At 46.1% G+C, this 25486-nt stretch overlaps 1 protein-coding gene across 1 annotated transcript in view; it reads left to right on the forward strand.

Moving 5' to 3' along the window:
* LOC132816888 (protein Wnt-11-like) overlaps positions 1–25486 on the forward strand; it is a 91281-nt gene that overhangs the window by 42705 nt on the left and 23090 nt on the right. Inside the window, exons 3-5 of the mRNA XM_060826893.1 lie at positions 1834–2069; positions 4231–4508; positions 11501–11793. Coding sequence (XP_060682876.1) covers positions 1834–2069; positions 4231–4508; positions 11501–11793 — 807 coding nt within the window. The remainder of the gene's footprint in view (positions 1–1833; positions 2070–4230; positions 4509–11500; positions 11794–25486) is intronic.

Genomic DNA, 25486 nt, shown 5'->3' on the forward strand with positions numbered 1-25486 from the left:
GTCTTATAAAACTGCAACATGACCTCAGGACTTCGGAACTCAATTCCTCTACCAATAAAAGCCAGTACGCCATATGCCTTCTTCACAGCACTATTTACCTGGGTGGCAACTTTCAGAGACCTGTGTACATGGACACCAAGATCCCTCTGCTCATCCACACTACCAAGTATCCGACCACTAGCCCAGTACTCCATCTTCTTGTTACCCTTACAAAAGTGAATCACTTTACACTTAGCTACATTGAACTCCACCTTTCTGCCCAGCTCTGCAGCTTATCTATATCCCGCTGTAACCTGCCACATCTTTCCTCACTGTCAACAACTCCACCGACTTTCGTATCATCCGCAAACTTGCTCACCCAACCTTCTAGCCCCTCCTCCAGGTCATTTATAAAAATGACAAACAGCAATGGTCCCAAAACAGATCCTTGCGGAACACTGCTAGTAACAGCACTCCAAGATGAACCTTTACCATCAACTACGACCCTCTGTCTTCTTCCAGCCAGCCAATTCCTAATCCAAACCTCCAACGCACCCTCAATGCCACACCTCCGTATTTTTTGCAGTAGCCTACCATGGGGTACCTTATCAAACGCCTTATTAAAATCCATATACACCACATCTACTGCTTTACCCTTGTCCACCTCCTTAGTCACCTTCTCAAAGAATTCAATAAGGTTTGTGAGGCACGACCTGCCCTTCACAAAACCATGCTGACTATCCTTGATCACATTATTTCTATCCAGATGTTCATAAATCCTATCCCTTACAATTCTCTCTAAGACTTTGCCCACAACAGAAGTGAGACTCACCGGCCTATAGTTACTAGGGTTATCCCTACTCCCCTTCTTGAACAAGGGAACCATATTTGCTATCATCCAGTCTTCTGGCACTATTCCTGTAGACAACGAGGACATAAAAATCAAGGCCAATGGCTCTGCATTCTCCTCCCTTGCTTCCCAGAGAATCCTAGGATACTTGCCATCAGGCCCAGGGGGTTTTTCTATTTTCACCCTTTCCAGAATTTCCAACACCTCTTCCCTACATACCTCAAAGCCATCCATTCTAATTAATTGTGACTCAATATTCACATCGGCAACAATGTCTTGTTCCTGAGTGAATACTGACGAGAAGTATTCATTCAGTGTCTCCCCAATTTCTTCAGCCTCCACAAGCAACTTCCCACTACTATCCTTGACTGGACCTATTCCTACCCTAGTCATTCTTTTATTCCTGACATACCTATAGAAAGCCTTTGGGTTTTCCTTAATCCTACCAACCAAGGACTTTTCATGTCCCCTCCTTGCTGCTCTTAGCTCTCTCTTTAGATCCTTCCTGGCTACCTTATTTCTTCTCCCAGAGATTGTGAATGCCTGGAACTCTTGAGCCCAGAGAATTGAGAAGACTTGATCACTGTTTAAAGAGGAGGGCAATAGATTTTTGAAATACTGAGGAGTTGAGGGAATTGTGGAGCTGGCATGAAAGAGGAGTTGGGAATAGTGACAGCTCCCAACTGGCTTCACAGGGACTGACCTCGAATCATCATCAAGCAGTTGATGTCTGGGGCAGGTCAGCAATGGTCTTATAGAAATGTAACTTGAGGAGTGGAATGGCCTACACTTGTTCATATTTCTTATTTTCTTACTATTCCTTTTGATAGTGAGTTCATATTCTCACTGTTCTCTGGAGAAAGAAGTTAATTCTGTACTGGATTTATTAGTGGTATCATATTAAACTAATGGCTGGATATACACTCTATTAGGCCTGAACAACAATGTCTCTGACAGGAGCAGGTTTAGAAACAGCTGACCCTTTGTCCATCTCTTCTGTCCAGTGCTCTGGCCAGGACTGACCCAGGAATGGCCTTCAACCAGACCCAGAACTGCAAGCACCTGGAAGGGTTGGTCTCAGCTCAGCAGCAGCTGTGCCGGAGTAACCTGGAGCTCATGCAGAGCATCATCCAGACAGCCCGGGAAGTCAAGAAAACCTGCCAGAAAACCTTTTCTGATATGAGGTGGAACTGCTCTTCAATCGAACTGGCTCCCTACTTCCCACCAGACCTGGAGAGAGGTAAATCATCAAATACACAGCTTGAATATTAACGTCAAAAAGGATTGGTTTGTGTAGCTTACCACAACTTAAGGTCAGCAGTCACAATCATAGCACAGCTCCATTACACTGGCTCAAACATCACAGATATTCCTGCAGAGAGGTATGTCTTCTGCAGGCAAAAGGTACCCGTTCAGGCATTGTACCTTTTCTGATTTAAAACTAACAAGTTGTAGAGCACAGAACAATGCAGGTACACGAACAGGCCCATTGGCCCACTTTGTCTGCGCCAATCATGATGTTAAACTAATCTTATCTGCGTGCACGTGGTCCATATCCCTCCATTCTCTATCTGTTCATGTGTCTATCTAAATGACCCTGAAACATTATTACTGTATCTGCTTCAAACACCTTCCCCTGGCAGAATGTTCCAGACACTTTGCATCAGAAAACTGTTCTTTTGCATGAAGATTTATGACTAACAAAACTCTTCCTCACTAATGTAAGTGCAGCTTTTTGATATATTTTCCCAGTCTTGATTTGAAGTAATATGCACAGTTTACTCCATTCATTCTTCAGCCTCCCCCCATCCTTAACCCGGAATATCCTTCTCCTCTCCCCATCCATAACCCCAACCATCCTCCACCTCCCCATCCATAACCCCAACCATCCTCCACCTCCCCATTCATAACCCCAACCATCCTCCACCTCCCCATTCATAACCACAACCATCCTCCACCTCCCCATCCATAACCCCAACTATCCTCCACCTCCCCATCCATAACCCCAACCATCCTCCACCTCCCCATCCATAACCCCAACTATCCTCACCTCCCGTGATCCATAACCCTAACCATCCTCCACCTCCCCATCCATAACCCCAACCATCCTCCACCTCCCCATCCATAACCCCAACCATCCTCCACCTCCCCATCCATAACCCCAACCATCCTCCACCTCCCCATCCATAACCCCAACCATCCTCCACCTCCCCATCCATAACCCCAACCATCCTCCACCTCCCCATTCATAACCACAACCATCCTTTCCTCTCCCTATCCATAACCCCAACTATCCTCACCTCCCGTGATCCATAACCCTAACCATCCTCACCTCCACCCATTCATAACCCCAACCATCTTCCCCTAACCATCCTCCTCCTCCCCCATCCATAACCGCAACATTCCTTCACCTCCCCCATCCACCACCCCAACTATTCTCCACCTCTCCCCATACATAAACCTAACCATCAACCATTCACCTCTCCACACACCCAAATCTGTTCATCCACCTGTTGACCTCCTCATCCATTATGCTGGAGCATGAGTAGGCCATTCAGCCACATCTAGCCTGCTGTACCATTCCACAAAATTCTGATTGATCCGATTATGTTGCCTACCCCTGATAGATACTCACTCTCCTGCTAATCAAGAGTCTACCAATCTGTGCCACGAAAATATCCAATGACTCTATCGCCACTGCTCTCTGGGTATTGGAATTCCAAAGACCCACAGCCTTTCTTTGTTTAAAAGCCCACCACTGAGTTATCCAATTACCCCATTAACGAGTAGCAAATTACAAGCACTGTCCATTAGAGGCAGTGCAACCATATTAAATATGGGAAGGAAGGGGAAGGAGAGGGGGAGGTGTTAAGTCAAGATGGTGTTGGAGGGGGCCCCAGCAGTGCCTACCTCTTTCTTGTTTGTCTAGGTGCATTGGGGTGTTGGCAGACAAGGTTTGCTCCCTCAACAAGAACACCCGGGTCTGATGTAGCTGAGGGTGAGGGGCAGCTCGCTCCACGGCATGGCCTGTTGATGGCTACTTTATCCAGCTCCCCGGAGCTTCCCGCTCTCTCCTCACCACAGGGTGAAGACCTTCAACCTTATCACAGCCAATTAAGCAGCCACACCTCTCGTCTTTTCATTCATCCCAAATGATTGCTGGTTCAACTGTGCCAGTCATCACCATGTCCCCACATCTCCTTATGTGGCTCAGCACCAAGTCGTGTTTGACAATGCTCCTGTGAGGTGCCTTGGGATTTTTCACTGGTGCAAAGAGTGCTTTATAAATGCACCTCATTGTTGTTGATGTTGTGGCATTCCCTAAGGATGATCCCCAGGCAGTATCGTCTCCCTTTTGCGGGCAGTGAGTTTGATGCTGTACCACTCGCTCCTTGTTCCAGGTACCAGAGAGTCCGCCTTTGTCTACGCTCTCTCCGCTGCTGCTATCAGCCATACCATAGCCAGGGCCTGCACCACAGGAGACCTTCCTGGCTGCTCCTGCGGGCCACTAGCCTCTGAGGCTCCTGGGCCGGGGTTCCGATGGGGTGGCTGCAATGACAACCTGAATTACGGGATAGTGCTGGGATCCAAGTTCTCCGACTCGCCGATGAAGATGAAGAAGTCCGGATCGCAAGCGAACAAGCTGATGAACCTGCACAACAGCGAGGTTGGGCGCCAGGTAAGCAAGCTGAAATACTAGGCAAAAGTGAGGACTGCAGATGCTGGAAATCAGGGTCGGGATTAGAGTGGTGCTGGAAAAGCACAGCAGGTCAGGCAGCATCCAATTTCAGCATTAGAAGCTGAAATACTACAGGACTCTCTCAATTACAGCGTACCATCCATCAGGCTGGCACTGGTTCTGAACTTACTTTATTGGATACACAGCATAGAAACAGGCCATTTGGCCCAATCAGGTTACAAATCCATTCGCTTATCTATGCTGGTCCAAACCTGTCAGAATAACCCTCCATTACCTTTTCCCTCATATGCTTTTCCAGCTCCTTCTTAATTGCATCAATAAGGGCTGATGAAGGGCTTATGCTCGAAACGTCGAATTTTCTGTTCCTTGGATGCTGCCTGACCTGCTGCGCTTTTCCAGCAACACATTTTCAGCTTAATTGCATCAATACTCTTGTACAGTTTGCTCCAACCGCTCCCTATGATAGTGAGTTCCATAGTCCCACCACTCTGTGGCTGAAGTCATTTCCTCAGAATTTCCTATCGGATTACTCGCATGAACCAGGAGCAGGAGTAGGCCATTCAGCCCCTCCAGTTGGCTCCACCATTCATTATGATCAAGGCTGATCCCATCTCAGCCTGAACTCCACTTCCCTACCCACTCCCCCCAACCCTTTAATCCATTGCTGATGAAAAATCCTTAATTTTATTTAGCAGCCTCATGTCCACTGTACCCTGGGACAGTGAATTCCACAGATCCTTGACCGTTTTGAAAGAAGTAATTTCTCCTGATCTCGGTTTTAATCCTGCTACCGTTATCCTAAAACTATGACGTTTCGTTCTGGATTACCCCATATAAGGAAACATCCTCGCTGTGTGTACTTTGTCAATCCCTTTAGCATTTGGTTAGATTACCTCAGTTAGATCTCCTCTTATTCTTCTGAATGGAGGTGTAGACCTAAAGTGCTCACTCTCTCCTCACAAGGCAAACCCCTCATTTCTGGAATCAGTCTCGCAAACCTTCCCCAATGCAGGAGATCAAAATTGTACACAGTCCTCCCAGTGCAATCTCACTTGTGTGCTGTGTATTTGCAGCAACACTTCCTTACTTTTATACTCTATTCATTTAGCAATAAGTTCCATTTACCTTTCTGATTACCTGCTGGACCTGCCTACTCATTTTCTGCAACTTATACACACGGACAGCCTCTGCATCTTTCAGTGACCATCTTATTTTGCTCTGATTCTGTCTCTCCCTCTCTCTCTCCCTTTACAATTGACCAAACCTTTCACGATTTTAAAGATCTCTGCTAGGTCACTTCATTCTTGGCGTATAAGGTTAGTGTAGCAATGCTTTATTTGGGATTTTGTGTTTACAAAAATGAAGTAGGTCTTTACTGATTTCAAAAGGCATTTACGGCCTATTCCTTACTTGCCTTGCCCTGACTGAACGCCTTACCAGGCCATCCAAGAACATGGGAGACAAAGGTAGCTCCGATGAAGGCACACTTGGGTGGAGTTCTGAGACCAGATGGTGGAGAGTCTATTAATGTGCTGTTCTATACTATAATTGTCGTTCATGATACTCTAGAACGGGAGACATAACAAGTCCAAAGAAGGTGTGTATAATTGCATTGAAGAGAGTGCAGAAGTAATGTAGAAGAATGGTTGCAGGGATGAGAAACTTCAGGGACAAGGATAGATAGAAGTAGTTGGGACTGTGCTCTTGGAGAGAGGAATACTGAGGAGATTAGATAAAGGTTTTCAAAATCATGAATAAGTTAGATTGAGTAGATAGGGAGAAACTGTTCCTGCTTGCAAAAGAGAAAATAATGAGAGGGTAGGGATTTAGTGCAAAAGAAGCAAGCGTGTTGAGAGATAAAACTTTTTCACACAGAGAGTAGTTCGGATCTGGAATGTGCTGCCTGAAAATGTGGTGGAGGCTGGATCGATTGAGGCATTTAAGAGGGGCATTGGATGGTTATTTGGTACAGGGATGTGGGGAAAAGGCAGGTGATTGGTGCTAAATAAAAGAACCAGTGCAAGCATGATGGGCCAAATGGCCTCCCACTGTACTGTTACAATTCTGTGATTCTGTGATAATACCCTTGGTCTGGTGTGCTGCTAAAAGAGTATTTACAGAATCAGCTGAGGTAAGGATAACATTAACTTTATTTATTTAACAAACATCATACTGTGACTTTATCTTGACACTAAGCTGCAAACGACAGCTAGATCATGAGACATTGCATCACTTCCTATGACGGTGCATACTGTCTCTCGTTAGGATATCACACTGTCAGATGTAACCTATTATATTACAGCATAAAAGTCAGATCTCCTTCCAATTTTTAAAACTGATTTCAAAATTTCAAACTGTCAATTTGGGAGATTTAAATTAATCTGGGCTATTAGTCCAGGTCTAGTTTCTAGTGCCAACTGAGCTGCCATTACACTACAACAGCAAAATCTAAATCCTGGTTTATGAAGGGCCCAGATAAAAATGGCAAGCAAGACCAATTATACTGGGATATGGCCAGTATTTATTGACCATTTCTAATTGCCTTTGAACTTAAAGGCTCACTAGACCATTCCACATTGCTGTGGGTCTGGAATCACATACAAATCAGACTAGAAACAAACAGAATTCCTGATGAAGGGCTTATGAACAAAACATTGATTCTGCTGCTCCTCGGATGCTGACTGACCTGCTGTGCTTTTCCAACATCACACTCTTGACTCTGATCTCCAGCATCTGCAGCCCTCACTTTTTCCCAGGTACAGATAGTAGATTTGTTTCACTAAAGACCATTACTGGCTGAGGTGTGTTACAATGAATGAGTTTCATGGTGACCTTATTAATTTTTTTTATTCATTCATAGGATGTGGATGTTGTTGGCTGGGCCAACATTTATATCCATTCCCAATTGCCCTTTGATCTGAATACTTGAGTCAATTACTATGGGTCTGGAGTCACATGCAAGTCAGTGTAGGTTCAAACCATAGATTTCATTCCCTAAAGAACAACAGCAGACCAGATGGGTAAGAGTGAATGATAGCTTTATGGTCACTTTATTAGTTGAATTTAAATTCTAGCAGTGACTGCCGTGGGATTTGAACCCATGTCTCCAGTGTCTTACAAGGTCAAACGATATTACCACTTCACCACCAACTCTTCCTTTGGTGCCATACGTCAAATTCCAGATGTATCGTCAGGTCTTCCCGGTTCATGTTACTATGGGCTGCATCAGCCAAGGGTCCATGGGAATTCTTTTACGGTCAGATTTTACAAAGGAAACATATCCAATTTTTTTTTTGCTTCTCTTGACCTCAGGGTGTTTCAAGGTGTTTCTCAGCTGATGGAATCCTTTATGAGATACAGTCACTCCTGTAACGTAGGAAACACGCAGCAGCCATTTTGTGATCGGGAAGCTCCCACAGACAGTAACATTTTCCACACTCAAGGGTTTGGGTTGATGAGTTTTTAGTGTTCATTCTTTTTAAGTCTGATGACCCAGTTTGCCTTAACTGGAATGATTAAGAAGGCATATGGGAGTATGTCTTTATCTGTCTTGACATTGATGGTAAGAGCGAGGGAGGTAATGGACTAATGGTATCCTCACTGGACTGTTACTCCAGAAGCCCAGGTAATATTCTGGGGACCTGAGTTTGAACCCTGCAATGGCAGATTTGAATTCAATAAAAATCTGGAATTAAGAGTCTAATGATGGACTCAGCGATGACCAGGAATCCATTGTTGATAGTTAGAAAAACCCATCTGGTTCACTTTTGACAAGGAAACAGCCATCCTCATCTAACCTGTATAACTCCAGACCCACAGCAGTGTGGTTGATTCTTAATTGCCCCCTAGGCAGTTAGGGAGGAACGATAAATACTGGCCAAGACAGTGACATCCTCATCTCGTGAATAAGTTATAAAAAAGTTTATAACTTACAATGTTCTACGCTGGTATTCCTATGAAAAGGTCGTTGCTGATGACCAGGACGTTCGGAACCAGGGGTCACAGTCTAAGAATATGGGATAAGTATGTAAGTTAGCTCGCTGAGCTGGAAGATTTGTTTTCAGATGTTTCATCGCCATATTAGGTAACATCATCAGTGAGAGTCTCAGGTGGTATGTCCTGCCTCTCTATTTACAGGTCTTGGTTTCTAAGGTGGGTGATGTCATTTCCGGTTCTTTTTTTCAAGGGAACGTAGATAGGATCTAATTCAATGTGTTTATTGATGGAATTCTGGTTAGAATGTCATATCTCTAAGAATTCTAGTGCGTGTCTTTGTTTCGCCTGTCCCAGGATGTGTGCGTTGTCCCTGTCAAACTGGTGTTCTTGTTTGTCTGTATTTGTGGAATCTAGTGTTAGTGGGTCGTGTCTTCTGGTGGCCATTTGGTGTTCGTGTGTCCCGGTGGCAAGTTTCCTGCTAGTTTGTCCGTTGTAGTGTTTTTTTATAGTTCTTGCATAGTATCTTGTAAATGATGTTAGATTTGCTGGTTGTATCTAATGGATCCTTTAGGTTCATTAGTCACTGTTTCAGTGTGTTGGTAGGTTCGTGGGCTACCATGATGCCAAGGGGTCTGAGTAGTCTGGAGGTCACTTCTGATATGTCTTTGATGTAAGGTAATGTGGCTATAGGTTTTGGTTGCATTGTGTCTGCTTGTTTGGGTTTGTTTCTGAGGAATCGGTAGATTGTGTTTATTGTGTCCTCGTTTTTCTTGAAAACGTTGTGTAGATGTTTTACTTCTGCTTTTTATAGTTCTTGGGTGCGGCAGTGTGATGTAACTCTTTGAAATAATGTCTGCATCCAAGAGTTACATCACACTGCAGCACTCAAGAACCAGGATACACGAACACCAACGGACCACCAAAAGACGTGACCCACTATCACTCTACATACAGACAAAGAAGGACACCACTAGGACAGGCGAAACAAAGACACGCACCGAGAATTCTCAGAGGTATGGCATTCTAACCAGAAATCCATCAATTAACACATCGATTTAGATCCTATCTATCTTCCCTTGAAGAAAAGAATCAGAAATGACATCACCCACCTTAGAAAACAAGACCTGTAAATAGAGAGGTGGAACATACCACCAGTGCTTCACCAGAGACTCCCACTGATAATGTTACCCAGTACAGTGACAAAACGTCTGAAAACAAACCAGTGACAAATCTTCTCAAAAATCACTAATATGGGATAGGTCTTTTAGGATTAACATGAGCAGGAAATGTCTTCACCCAGAAAGTGACTTGAAAGAAGTTCTAGGGTTTATATGTTAATGAATCGAAACCTGCAACCTCATTCTAAGTGATTAAAGAATCAACAGCAGTCTCGGTTTGTTCAATACATCGTATCAGTTGAATGATACTGTGATCTTTTACTATAGATTCTGTGTCCTATGATCCTGCCCCACCAGCTACCAGATGAAGGAGCAGTGCTCCAAAAGCTAGTGCTTCCAAATAAGCCTGTCGGGCTATAACCTGGGGTTGTGTGATATCGTGGGCGGCACGGTGGCACAGTGGTTAGCACTGCTGCCTCACAGCGCCAGAGATCCGGGTTTAATTCCCACCTCAGGCGACTCTGTGTGGAGTTTGCACATTCTCCCCGTATCTGCGTGGGTTTCCTCCGGGTGCTCTGGTTTCCTCCCACAGTCCAAAAATGTGCAGGTTAGGTGAATTGGCCATGCTAAATTGCCTGTAGTGTTAGGTTAGGGGTAAATGTAGGGGAATGGGTCTGGGTGGGTTGTGCTTCGGCGGGTCAGTGTGGACTTGTTGGGCCAAAGTGCCTGTTTCCGCACTGTAAGTAATCTAATCTAATCTAATCTAATCTTAACTTTGTCCACTCCAGTCCAATACTGGCACCTCCTCATCATATTTTTTAATTAAAAAATTTAAAAAAGGATTTGAGCGGCATTTTTTCTACATAGAGAGTGGTTTGTGTGTGAAATGAACTGCCAGAGGAAGTGATGGATTCAGTTACTGTTACAACATTGCAAAGACATTGATACATGGAACAGGAAAGGTTTGGAAGGATATGGGGCCAAGGGCAAGCAAGTGGCACTTGTTTAGTTTGGGAACATGTTCGACACGGACTGGTTGGATTGAAGGGTCTGTTTCCATACGTTATGACTCTATGACTCTATAACCCCTCTTTGAGAACATTCAGTGCTTTGGCCTCAACTGCTTCCTGTGGTAGAGAATTCCCCAGGCTCCCCACTCTCTGACTGAAGACATTTCCTTCTCATGTCATTCCTAGAAGACTTATCCCATATCCTCAGACTGTGACCCCTGGTTCCGAACTTCCTGGTCATTGGGAATGTCCTTTTCATAGGAATACCAGTGTAGAATGTTATAAGTTGTACAGTGATGCTGGCTGGTTCTCCTACCAAAGAATATAAAATGTTGGTCCCCTTTACACTGGCATTCTTGCAAATGGTCCTGATGAATCCAAGATAAAAAAACTTTGACAAAACTTTTCTCAGTAATATGCAAAATAATAGCTCCCAAAGTAAGACACTCCCTCAGTACAACACAGTGTGTGGGGAACAGTGACTGTGTGGGGGTGGTACAGTGGCTCAGTGGTTAGCACTGCTGCCTCATAGTGCCAGGGACCCAGGTTTGATTCCAGCCTTAGGTGACTGTCAGTGTGGAGTTTTCACATTCTCCCCGTGTCTGTGTGGGTTTCCTCCTACAACCCAAAGGTGTGCAGGTTAGGTGAACTGGCCATGCTAAATTGTCCATAGTGTTCAGGGATGTGTAGGTTAGGTGCATTAATCAGTGGAAATGTAGGGGAATGGGTCTGGATGAGTTACTCTTCAGAAGGTCGGTGGGGACACGTTGGGCTGAAGGGCCTGTTTCCACACTAGGGATTCTAGGATTCTATGACCTTTTGCTCAAGAGTGTATGGAGTGGGATTTGAACTCAGGATGAGAGTGGTGAGTGTGTGAGCCTGACTGACACAGTTGTGCATCTTTCAGGCCCTGAAGGCATCCCTGGAGATAAAGTGCAAGTGTCACGGAGTCTCAGGCTCGTGCTCGGTGAAGACGTGCTGGAAGGGGCTGCAGGAGCTCAGCAGCATTGCCCAGGACCTCAAGCTGAAGTACCTGTCAGCCACTAGGGTGGTCCATCGCCCAGTGGGCACCCGCAAACAGCTGGTCCCCAAGGACATTGACGTCAGGCCCATCCGCGAGAGTGAGCTGGTGTACCTGCAGAATTCACCGGACTTCTGCACGAGGAACGAGAAACTGGGCTCCAATGGAACTCAAGAGAGGTGAGACAGTCGAAAGACAGTGCTTGCATTTGTATGGCACCTTTCGCCCAATTCTGAGCAGTCAATCAGACACCTGTTTTGCAGCAATTGTTGCAAAGTGGAAAATGTGGCAGTCAAATTACATACGCACATACAAATTAGAGGAAATAGCAGGCCATTCAGCCCCTCAAGCCTGCTCTCTCATTGCTGATCTGATTATAATCTCAAATCCACACTCCCACTTACATCCATGACCTTTAACCCCTTTGCTTAACAAGATTCTATCTATGCAAAACTTGCGCCCACACCTCCTCCCTTACTTCTCTCCAAGGCCCCAAGGGATCCTACCATATCCGCCACAAATTCACCTGGACCTCCACACACATCATTTACTGCATCCGCTGCACCCGATGTGGCCTCCTCTATATTGGGGAGACAGGCCGCCTACTTGCGGAACATTTCAGACCTCATCTCTGGGACACCCGGACCAACCAACCAACCACCCCGTGGCTCAACACTTTAACTCCCCCTCCCACTCCACCAAGGACATGCAGGTCCTTGGACTCCTCCACCGTCAGACCATAACAACACGACGGCTGGAGGAGGAGCGCCTCATCTTCCGCCTGGGAACCCTCCAACCACAAGGTATGAATTCAGATTTCTCCAGTTTCCTCATTTCCCCTCCCCCCACCTTGTCTCAGTCGGTTCCCTCAACTCAGCACCGCCCTCCTAACCTGCAATCCTCTTCCTGACCTCTCCACCCCACCCCACTCCGGCCTATCACCCTCACCTTGACCTCCTTCCACCTATCGCATCTCCATCGCCCCTCCCTCAAGTCCCTCCTCCTTACCTTTTATCTTAGCCTGCTTGGCACACTCTCCTCATTCCTGAAGGAGGGCTTATGCCCGAAACGTCGAATCTCCTGCTCCTTGGATGCTGCCTGACCTGCTGCGCTTTTCCAGCAACACATTTTCAGCCAAGATTCTATCTATGTCAACCATAAGAATATTCAAGCAACTCTATTTCCATCACCTTGTCAGGAAGAACTCACAACTTTGTAAGAGAGAAAAAAACATTGTCCTCATCTGCATTTTAAATGAGTGACCTCTGATTGTTAAACAGTAACCTTTGGTTGAAGACATAGAGGCATACAGCACAGACACAGGCCCTTCGGTCCAACTCTTCCCATGCTGATTAGTTACCCAAACTCAACTAGTCCCATTTGCCTGTCTTTGGGCCACATCCCTCTGAACCTTTCCTTCCATCTAGATTCTAGGTTCCAAACTCTCCCCAAGAGGAGATATCTTCCCCACATCTAGTCTGTCAAGATCCCTCCGGATCTTCCATGTCTCAGTCAAGCTGCCTCTTCCTCTCCGAATTCCCAGCAGATACAAACCTAGCCTGTCCAACCTTCCCTCACAAAGCAGCCCTCCACTTTGTAAAGTAAACACTGCCAGCTCCCACAAACCGATCATGATAATGTTTTATTAATTATGTTGGTTGAGGAATAGACATTCTGCGACAGGACCTTCCAAACCCACCAACTCTGCCACTGAGGAGGACAAACGCAGAAAATACATGGGAGCACCAGCCCTTGCAACTTCCCCTGCAAACCACACAAACTATCCTGACCCTTTTTGATAATTCATTAGAAGGATATGAGCATCACTGGCTAGGCCGGCATTTATTGCCTAGCTCTAATTTCAATCACATTGCAGTGGCCGGGACTCACACGTGGGCCTGACTGGGTAAGGAATTTCTCCCTGGAAGAGCATGAGTGAGCCAGATGGGGTTCTGATGGCAATTAATGATGTTAGCATTCATTTTGAGAGGGCTGGAATACAAGAGCAGAGATGTCCTGATGTAGCTATATAAGGCTCTGATCAGATGACTTTTGGAATATTGTGAGCAGTTTTGAGCCCTGTATCTAGGGAAGGATGTGCTGGCCTTGGAGGGACTTTAGAGGAGGTTTATAAGAATGATTCTGGGGATGAAGGGCTCATTGTATGAGGAGAGGTTGAGGACTCTGGGTCTGTACTCAATGGAGTTTAGAAGGATGGGGGAGGTGGATCTAGTTAAACTTACAGAATACTGAGAGTTCTAGATAGAGTAGATGTAGAGAAGATGTGGGTTCAGAAAAGATTTACAAGGATGTTGCCAGAGTTGGAGGATTTGAGCTATAGAGAGAGATTGAACAGGCTGGAGCTGTTTTCCCTGGAGTGTCGGAGGCTGAGGGGTGACCTTATAGAGGTTGACAAAATTATGAGGGGCATTGATAGGATAAATAGACAAAGTCTTTTCCCTGGGGTGGGGGAGTCCAGAGCTAGAGGGCACAGGTTTAAGGTGAGAGGGGAAAGATTTAAAAGAGACCTAAGAGGCAACTTTTTCATGCAGAGGGTAGTACATGTATGGAATGAGCTGCCAGAGGAAGTGGTGGAGGCTGGTATAATCGCAACATTTAAAAGTTAAAAATCACACAACACCAGGTTATAGCCCAACAGATTTAATTGAAAGCACACTAGCTTTCGGAGCGATGCTCCTTCATCAGGTGGTAGTGCTTCATCAGCTCTGAAAACTTAGTGTGCTTCCAATTAAACCTGTTGGACTATAACCTGGTGTAGTGTGATTTTTAACTTTATACACCCCAGTCCAACACCGGCATCTCCAAATCATAACATTTAAAAGGCATTTGGATGGGTGATTGAATAGGAAGGGATTGGAGGGATATGGCCGAATGCTGACAGGTGGGACTAGATTGGGTTAGGATATCTGGTCGGCATGGATGGGTTGGACCGAAGGGTCTGTTTCCGTGCAGTACATCTCTATGACTCTGTGACTCTATGACAGTAGGAGAGACTATGACCTGAAGGACAGCTTCAGAGTGAAGGAGTGACCCTTTATAGATGAGGAACAATTTCTTCAGTCTCATTGCCACAGAACGCTGTAAGGGCCAAGTCATTGGGTGTATTTAAGACACAGATAGGTTCCTGATGAGTAAAGAGATCAAGGATCATGGGGAAAGGCAGGAGAATGGGGTTCCTAGTTATGGTCTTAAGTTTCATTGGAATGATGGGCAGGCTGGAGGAACACAGCAAGCCAGGCAGCAACTGGAGGTGCAGAAATCAACATTTTGGGTGCCACCCTTCTAGAGGACTGGGGGTGGGTGTTGGAGGAGCTGCAGATAAAAGGGGGTGGTGGGCAGGGTGGTGAATTGGGGATAGGTTAATACAGGTAGCAGGTATGACCTGGTTGGTCGATGCGAGGAATGAATCCGGTTGGTGGCTGGGATGAAGGGTCGATGAGAGGAATGGAAGGGAAGGGGAGGAGCTGGGAAGGGAGACAGGGGAAGGGAAGGGAGAGTATTTGAAATTTGGGACCTCAATGTTGAGTCCTCCAGGCTGCCCAGGCAGAAGATGAGGCGTTGTTCCTCCAGTTTGCGGTTTGATTCGCTGTGGCAATGGAGGAAGCCAAGTATATCACACTCGGGAGCAATGGTTGGTGATGTTAGAGGTCAATCCCTCATGCTTATACCCTGCCCATTGGCATGGCTTGGAAGTTGATACTCAAGTCATTTTGGCCATATAAGGAACTTTGCCACCAAGTTGGGATTCAAACCCAGGGTTTCTGGCTCAAACGCTGCACCATCACATCTCCTTCGGCATACATTGCTGCTGGACTAGCAAGTGCTCATCCCTCTCCTGTTTGAACCAACATTGCAGGCCATTGTCAACTGCAGGAGGTGATGGCCTCAATAGATTTTGAAATAGCCCCATAGGGGCAGGTAGGCCCTCACATGGAGAGTCTTGGACACTGTTCCAGCTCCCTCAGAGCCAGCTCTCAGAGAGAAAGAGAGCAGAGCCTCTGACCCTCCTGTCAGTCAGGGCTCCCTGACTGGACCAGATTAATAGCCCCAGTCAGGGATCTCATATTCTATGTTGTTACGCCCCCCCCCCATTACAATCATAACAGATCTAAGTATGTTTTGCTATCTCAGAATCTCATTGGTTCGAGATCCACATGGACGTTGGAGCATAAACTCCAGTCGGGTTAGTGAGGGGTTGTGGGGGCGGGGGGATGGTGTGGCGCTGCTACTGCATCATTAGGGGGCACAGAGATTCAGATGAAAGACTCAATTTTACAGAGCGCTGTGTTCCCAATCTCTGACGAAAATGTCATTCGGGAGCCACCCATGATGATACGGTTTGCCCTACAGTTGTGTTAAACCTCAGGGGGTGGTATGGACATGGCAAGACCATTGCGTCCTATCCCAATCCAGGCAGCAGGTCCTACACTGGGGATTGACCCAGCAGCACCATGTTGGATCGGTCGCCACCACTGGAACTGCAGCCAGTCCCGAGATGAAGGTGGTCATGGAGGTCAATGTTCAGGTATGAGTGTGGGGACGTGGCTGGTAGCCAGATAGAGAATGAGATTACTCCCTGGACTGGGCGGATTGCCTTATGAGGACTGGCTAGGCCTGTGTCCTAGGAAGTTCAGAAGAGTCAAAGGTGACTTAATTGAAACATAGAAGTTCCTGGGAGGAAAGAATGGTTCCTCCTGTGGGAGAATTTAGAACTAGAGGGTCAGAGTTTACAAATAAGGCAGTACCCATTTATGACAGGAAATATTCTCTCTGAGGATTGTGAGATTTTGGGATTTTTTTTCCTCAAAGTGCAGTGGATGCAGAATCTTGAAATATTTTTAAGGCAGGGTGGATGAAAGATTATCTGGGATGTGCAGGAATGTAGAGTGTGGTTAAAATCAGATCAACCATTGAATGGTGGAACAGGCTTGAAGGGGCGAGTGGCCTCCTCTCTCGTTCCTTGTTTGGGTGTTTGTTGACAGTGAAGAGGATCGGGGGGCCTAGTTTGAGAGGCCAGAATGGGGCCAAGATTTAAAGAGGTGGGTGATCTTGGGAGTTGGGGGCACGGGGATGGTTCCTGTGAGTCTGTGAGTACAGGAGATCCCACAAAGGTGGTCCTACCCATTTCCCTTACACCCCCCCTGCCAGATATTGCCCTGTGGGAGCTGCCAAGATGGCTGCTTGAGGCAATGAGGTGACCACCCAATTAGTCATTAACTGGCCACTGAAGGGTCTTCATGAGTGGGCCTACCTTGCATACTCTTAGGGAATGTGCAGCACCATTTTAATATTCCTTAATACTCCACATTTTAATATTCACTAATACTGAGGAAGGGCTTTTGCCCGAAACATTGATTTTCCTGCTCCTTGGATGCTGCCTGACCTGCTGTGCTTTTCCAGCACCATGCCAATCTTGACTCTGATCTCCAGCATCTGCAGTCCCCACTTCCGCCTAGCACCATTTTAATGTCAAGTGGGAGAGTGTGTCTCGGGATGGAAATGATAGACTTTGAGCGAATTCTGGAATGAGATAGAACAGAAAGAAGTCACTTACACATCGCCATGTAGCAGAACCCTCAAGTAGTCCCACTGGCCCTGTCCCTTCACCAGAGCCCTGTGCAAAAATTGCTCTTTAAGCACTCCTCCAACTTGCTTTAGAAAGTTCCTGTTGAATCTGCTTACTCCACCCTTTCAGGCAGCACACTCCAGATCACAGCTCTCTGTGTAAAATAAGCACTTCTAATGTTGCATCTGGCACTTGTGCATGTCCCTTGGTTACTGACCCTACTGCCAGCAGAAACAGTTTCTTCTTATTTATTCTGTTAAAGCCCTTCATGATTTGGCACACTGGGTTGTTCTCCTCTTTCTCAGCTCCAAGCAGAACAATCTCAGCCTGTCTATTCTCAACTCACAGCTACAGTGTTAAGTAAGGGCTATCATTCCAACCACGTTTTCTGCATCCTGTGTTCCTGATGTGGTCTTCCCTACATCAGGGAAACCAAACGTAAACATAGGGAACGGTTTGCCGAGCATCTCATGCAGGCTCGTAGGGGCTTGACCTTCCAGTCACCGCCCATTTTAATTCCCCTTCCTACTCCCTTTCCAATATGACAACTCACTCTTGGGATAATGAAGATCCTTCAGTGACCGGTTAATGACCACCTGGGTGGTCACCTCATTGCCTCAAACAGCCATCTTAGCAACTCCCACAGGGCAATATCTGGTTGGGGGTAAGGGAGACGGGCAGGACCGCCTTTGTGGGATCTCCTGTACCCACAGGAACCACCCCATCCCACTAATTCCCAAGGTCACCCACCTCTTTAAATCTTGGCCCCATTCTGGCCTCTCAAACTAGGCGCCCTGAGCCCCTTCACTGTCAACAAACACCCAAACAAGGAACGAGAGAGGAGGCCACTCGGCCCTTCAAGCCTATTCCACCATTCAATGATTGATCTGGTTTTAACCTTACTCTACATTCCTGCACATCCCTGATAGTCTTTCATCCCCTTGGTCATGAAGAACCTACCTCTGCCTAAAAGTATTTAAAGATTCTGCATCCACTGCATTTTGAGGAAAAAAATCCCAAAATCTCACAATCCTCAGAGAGAATATTCCCTATCATAAATGGGTACTGCCTTATTTTTAAACTCTGACCCTCTAGTTCTAGATTCTCCTACAGGAGGAACCATTCTTTCCACATCCTCCTGGTCAAATCCTCCCAGGATCTTCTATGTTTCAATTAAGCCACCTTTGACTCTTCTGAGCTCCCTAGGATACAGCTGAAAATGTGTTGCTGAAAAAGCGCAGCAGGTCAGGCAGCATCCAGGGAACAGGAGATTCGACGTTTCGGGCATAAGCCCTTCCTGAAGAAGGGCTTATGCCTGAAATGTCGAATCTCCTGTTCCCTAGATGCTGCCTGACCTGCTGCGCTTTTTCAGCAACACATTTTCAGTTCTGAGCTCCAGCATCTGCAGACCTCACTTTTTCCCAAGGACACAGGCCTAGCTTTCCTCATAAGGCAATCCGCCCAGTCCAGGGAGTAATCTCATTCTCTATCTGGCTACCAGCCATGTTCCCACACTCATCACCCAGAGTTACCTGAACCCTGACCTCCATGACCGCCTTATCTGTGGACTGACTGCAGTTCTAGTGCTGGCTACCGCTCCAATGTGGCGCTGCTGGTTCAGTACCCAGTGTAGGACTTGCTGCCCAGATTGGGATAGGATGCAAAGGCCATGCACTGACAACGACACCACTGTAGGGCAAACCCTTTCATCATGGGTGAGCTCCCAAATGACATTTTCGTCAGAGAATGGGAAGGCAGTGCTCTGTAAAATGTAGTCGTTCATCCGAATCTATGGGCCCCCTAATGGTGCAGTAGCAGCCACCGCCAACTCCCTCAACCCCTCACTAACTCAAATGGTGTTTATGCTCCAACTTCCGTGTGGGTCTTGAACCGATGAGATTCTGAGACTGGAAGACATACTTAGATGGAGTAATAGAGTCATAGAGACGTACAGTATGGAAACAGACTCTTCAGTCCAATCCGTCCATGCCGACCAGATATCCCCACCCAACCTAGTCCCACCTGCCAGCACCCGGCCCATGTCCCTCCAAACCCTTCCTATTCATATACCCATCCAGATGCCTCTTAAATGTTGCAATTGTACCAGCCTCCATCACTTCCTCTGGCAGCTCATTCCATACATATACCACCCTCTGTGTGAAAATGTTGCCCCTTAGGTCTCTTTTATATCTTTCCCCTCTCACCCTAAACCTATGCCCTCTAGTTCTGGACTCCCCGATCCCAAGGAAAAGACTTTGCCTATTTATCCTATCCATGCCCCTCATAATTTTGTCAACCTCTATAAGGTCACTCCTCAGCCTCCGACGCTCCAAGGAATACAGCCCTAGCCTGTTCAGCCTCTCCCTATAGCTCAAATCCTCCAACTCTGGCAACATCCTTGTAAATCTCTTCTGAACCCTTTCAAGTTTCACAACATCTTTCTGATAGGAAGGAGACCAGAATTGCATGCAATATCCCAACAGTGGCTTAACCAATGTCCTGTACAGCTGCAACATGACCTCCCAACTCCTGTACTCAGTACTCTGACCAATAAAGGAAAGCATACCAAACGCCTTCTTCACTATCCTATCTACCTGCAACTTCACTTTCAAGGAGCTATGAACATGCACTCCAAGGTTTCTTTGTTCAGCAACACTCCCTAGGACCTTACCATTAAGTGTATAAGTCCTGCTAAGATTTGCTTTCCCAAAATGCAGCACCTCGCCTTTATCTGAATTAAACTCCATCTGCCACTTCTCAGCCCATTGGCCCATCTGGTCCAGATCCTGTTGTAATCTGAGGTAACCCTCTTTGCTGTCCACTACACCTCCAATTTTGGTGTCATCTGCAAACTTACTAACTGTACCTCTTATGCTCACATCCAAATCATTTATGTAAATGACAAAATGTAGAGGACCCAGCACCGATCCTTGTGGCACTCCACTGGTCACAGGCCTCCAGTCTGAAAAGTAACCTCCACCACCACCCTCTGTCTTCTACCTTTGAGCCAGTTCTGTATCCAAATGGCTAGTTTTCCCTGTATTGCATGAGATCTAACCATGCTAATCAGTCTCCCATGGGGAACCTTGTCGACCACCTTACTGAAATCCATATAGATCACATCTACTGCTCCACCCTCATCAATCCTTTGTTACCTCCTCAAAAATAATGAGGTCAGCCAGGGGGGCATCATAGAATATGTGTTCCCTAACTGGGGCTGTTAATCTGGTCCAGTCAGAGAGCCCTGGCTGACAGGAGGGTCAGAGGCTCTACTCTTTTATGAGAGCTGGCTCTGAGAGAGCTGGAACAGTGTCCAGGACTCTCCATGTGAGGGCTACTTGCCCCTGTGGGGCTAGCTCAAAATCCATTGAGGCCATCACCTCCTGCAGTCGACAATGGCCTGCAATGTTGGTTCTAACAGGAGAGGGATGAGCACTTACTATTCCAGCAGCAATGTATGCTGAAGGAGATGTGATGTTGCAGCTTTTGACTTGGTGACCAAAGTTCCTAATATGGCCAAAATGACTTGAGTATCAAGTTCTAAATGGGTATAAGCGTGAGGGACTGACTTCTAACATCACCAGCTATATCTCCAGCTATGTATCAAAGTCCATGACTTGACGAGCAGGGGTCTATTAAACAGCTTAATGCTGAAAGCATAAGGTTCGATTCCCTCCCTGTTGCTTCTCCTTGCCTTCCCATTGTGGAGCTCCCAGCAGAGATGTACATTCTCTGTACATGGAATTTGATCTCACTTTTGTGACAATGTCTCACCAGGGGTCTGTTCAACTTGTTCAATGTCCGTTTAAAAAAACAAATAGAAAGGGTTGATAAATTTAGGGGTTCAACAGCATTTGGCTTGTGCTAATGGGAAGGTGATTTGCCATTTGGTATTATTGTTAATCCAGAGAGTGGGAGAAAGTGAGGACTGCAGATGCTGGAGAGTCAGAGTTGAGAAGTGTGGCGCTGGAAAAGCGCAGCAGGTCAGGCAGCATCCGAGGAGCAGGAGAATCAACGATTTGGGCATTCCTGACAAAGGGCTTATACCCTGCTCCTCGAATGCTGCCTGACCTGCTGCGATTTTCCAGTGCCACACTTCTCAACGTTGTGAATCCAGGGAGGCCCAAGTTTTGGTTTGGGTTCCAATCCTGTCATGGTGCAATTTGAAAACAATTTTTTAAAAAATTTGCTATGATATTGTGAAATGATTAGCAGGGAAAAAGCCCCATCAGATTCATTCATCCCCTTTATGGAAGGCAACTGCTATTCTGCCTTCATGTCACTCCAGTTTCAGCAATAAAGTTAATTCTTAACTGCCTCCTGGGCAATTAGAGATGGACAATAAATAGCCCTCACAAATACCCGTTTCACCATCCCATACCCTCCTCAAGTCCTCACTCTTCATAACCTCGTAAATTCTACACTCTGTTTATTTGATAACCCCTCACCATCCATGCCATTTTCTTAATGCTGACCTTTCTGCTAGTTATCCGTACCAGCCTGGTAACCATGTAATTTATTGGTCACTTGCCTTCTCCAATAACAGCACATTGGTGATCCCCAAAGACTGCAGCAATTCAAGAAGGCAGCTCACCATCGCCCTCCCCAGAGCCATTAGAGATGGGCAGGAAATGCTGGCCCAGCCTGTGGCACCTACATCTCTTGAATGAATAGACAACTTGCAGAAATGAAACATAAATGACAAGGTGTAATGTTTGAAGGAGTGACAGGCAGACCAGGCTGTGGGTGCAAGTCTATAGGATCATAAGGAGCAGAAGCAGGTCATTCAGCCCATTGAGTCTGTTCTGCCATTCAATGAGATCATGGCTGACCTGATAATCCTCAAGTCAGCTTTACTACCCTTCCCCCATAACCACCTTGATTCCTTGACTAATTAAAAATCTATCCATTTCAGCCATTAATGACACAGCCTTGACAGGCCTCTGTTGTAAAGAATTCCACAGATTCACTACTCTCTGAGAGAAGAACTTCCTTCTCATCTCCGTCTTGAATGAGTGACCCCTACAAGGGAAACAGGCCTTCCATATCGCCCTGTTAAGTCCACTAAGAATCCTGTATTATTCAACAAGGTCACCAACAAGTTAAGACCCCATGTACTTAACAGGCCAGGCAACATATGAGGAGCAGGAGAATCGACGTTTCGGGCATAAGCCCTTCTTCAGGAAGGCCCATGCCTGAAGAAGGGCTCATGCCCGAAACGTCGATTCTCCTGCTCCTCATATGCTGCCTGACCTGCTGCGCTTTTCCAGCAACACATTTTCAGCTCGGCTGTCACAAGAGACAGGTAACCTGCTGCTGGTTTAATCTGAGGGTTATCACACCTCAGGAGAGGAGAGAGGGAGAATCCTTCATGATAACCTCAGCCAGGGTAGGAATTGAACCTGTGTTGTAACTGACTCTCTAGTACTGAAGTAACTGCAGAGGGGCTGGTATTCCGTCACCAAATCACCTTTATTAAATGTGCACAGTACACTGGCTGTGACCAGCCAGCTCAGAGCCAGTCCCTTGAGGAGACTCTCTGAATTTCTTTGTATATCTGTCATCCAGGGCTCCCTGATTGGCCCAGATTAACAACCCCAGTCAAGGAACTCAATACGATCCACCTGGTTCCAGTCACTGTAAATAGTGTACCTTGTATCAGCATAGTGAACACTCTCTGAACCGCTTCCAATGCCACTATATCTTTCCTTCAATAAGTGGCCCCAAACTGTTTACAGTGTAGCTGCTGTGATCTGATTAGTGCCTTGTATAGTTCACTGAAGTACATCTGTAGATGGTGGGTCAAATTGAGGAGAATGTTAGGCCTTTTGACATTTCTTCTGAAAAGTAGAATACGCAATACAGAGAGCTTCTGCTGTGTGGTTACAAACCACGTTGTATCCATACACCAATGTCCTGAACAATGCAAGACAAGAATCTTTGACAAGGTGTGTCTAATCTCAGCAATACTCAGACATAAAATCATTGGCAACACAGCCAGCCCGAGAGTCAGCACTTACTGATCTGAGGGTGAAAGTGAGGATTGCAGATGCTGAAGATCAGAGTTGAGAGTGTGGTGCTGGAAAAGCACTGCAGGTCAGGCAGCATCCGAGGAGCAGGAAAATCGACTTTTTGGGCAAAAGCCCTTCATCAAGGCCTTACTGATCTGATTTGATTTGATAATATTATTGTCACATGTACTGAAATACAGTGAAAAGTTTTGTTTGGCATGCATCTGCGTGCCAACGCATTGACTTCCAGTTACAGAAATTATTACCGCATATGGACCACAGAGCTCCACACAGAACAAAACAGAGGCAATGTGGGTAACCAATAAATGCACAGGGAATTCCAAAGCAACTTCTTTATGAAGAGTCATAGAATCATAGGTTTAAAAAGCAAGGAAACAGACCCTTCGGTCCAACTTGTCTGCCTCGTCTTGACATCCCAATTTGACCTAGTCCCATTTACTAGCACTTGGCCCATATCCCTCTAAACCCTTCCTATTCATATACCCATCCAGATGCTTTTTAAATGTTGTAATTGTACCAGCCTCCAGCACTTCCTCTGGCAGCTCATTCCATACACGCACTATCATCTGAGTGAAAAAGGTACCTCTTAGGTGCCCCTTAAATCTTTCCCCTCTCACCTTAAACCTATGTCCTCTATTTTGGACTCCCCCACCCCGGGGAAAGGACCTTGTCTATTTACCCTATCCATGCCCCTTATGATTTTATAAACCTCTATAAAGTCAACCCTCAGCCTCTGACACCCCAGTCTATTCAATCTCCCTCTTGCTCAAACACCCCAACCCTGGCATCAAGCAACCCTTGTAAATCTTTTCTGCACTTTCAAGTTTAACAACATCATTCCTATAAAAGGGTGTATTCAATGTTCCAAAAATGTCCTTACCAATGTCCTGTACCGCCGCAACCCAATGTCCCAACTCTTACATTCAATGTTCTAACCAATGAAGGCAAGTATACCAAACACCTTCTTTGAGAGATGACAGTCTGTGAATCATGCTTCAACGCTGACAAGGGGTTAAGGTAAATAATTGAACTGCCATAACTTTTAAGGCAATGAGTTGAGTGCTGAAAAATGGGGTTAGTGCAGATGGGTTGGCACAGGCTCAGTGGGTCAAAGAGCCTCTTCTGTGCTGTTTGACTGGATGACTCTTTATAAGGATGAAATAAAGGGAATGCTAAATAAGCAAATGAGGGAGGAACAATCCAAGGGACTGGTGGATGGGGTGAGATGCTGAGGTGTGTGGAAGCTCAGGAGTTGCCAATGAACCACACAGAGCCGTTGGGCTGAATGGCCTCCTACGTTCTGTAATTGAAGTAAATAGGTGTAAAGTGAAACTGAGAACTGGTTTGAGATAGAATAGTCTGCATTAACTGGCCCACTCTATACTGGCCATTAGCAACCTTTTGTCCCTGGGCAATAAGATCATAATGATACTGAATGCTGGTTAAATCCCTCATTGTTAGTGATATTTTAATTAAAGCCTTTCATATGGGAAACTGGTGTTTAAAGAGACTTTTCTGTGCATTAGGGCATATCCTGTTCCGTAAGTTAAAAAAGAAAAACCTAATGATGGAACTGAAACTCCCAGGGGAGAGGGTGTTTTCATTCACTCACAAACCAATTGTTTTTCTGTCTCCAATTGTGCTCTCTCTCCCTCGTACCCTCAGGTGTTATCACGGTCACCTCTGTGTTGGAGAGTTTACGGCTATTGTGGCACAGTGGTAATCTCTCCATCTCTGAACCAGGAGACCCAAGTACAAGTCCGAACTATTCCAGAGGGGTGTCATAACCTCTTTGAGTAGGATGGTTGGAAACAATCGTCAAGTCGCAATCCAGTTTTCACGGGATGTGGGTCACTGACAAAGTCAGTATTTGCTGCCCATCCCTAATTGCCTTTGAATGGAGCAGTTTGCTTGGACATTTCAGAGACAAAATAAAACTGTAGATGCTGGAATCCAAAGCAGACAGGTCAGGCAGCATCCAAGGAACAGGAAATTCGATGTTTCGGGCACAAGCCCTTCATCATCGGGCTCTGGCCCGAAACATCGAATTTCCTGTTCCTTGGATGCTGCCTGACCTGCTGTGCTTTAACCAGCAACACATTTTCAGCTCTGATCTCCAGCATCTGCAGACTTCATTTTTTATCCAAAGCACACAGCCAGGAGGCTGGAAGAACACAGCAAGCCAGGCAGCAGCGGGAGGTGCAGAAGTCAACATTTTAGATGTAACCCTTCTTCAGTCCTGAAAAAGTGTTA

This window comes from Hemiscyllium ocellatum, chromosome 6 (assembly GCF_020745735.1).
Source record: "Hemiscyllium ocellatum isolate sHemOce1 chromosome 6, sHemOce1.pat.X.cur, whole genome shotgun sequence".
NCBI classification, from domain to species: Eukaryota; Metazoa; Chordata; class Chondrichthyes; order Orectolobiformes; family Hemiscylliidae; genus Hemiscyllium; species Hemiscyllium ocellatum.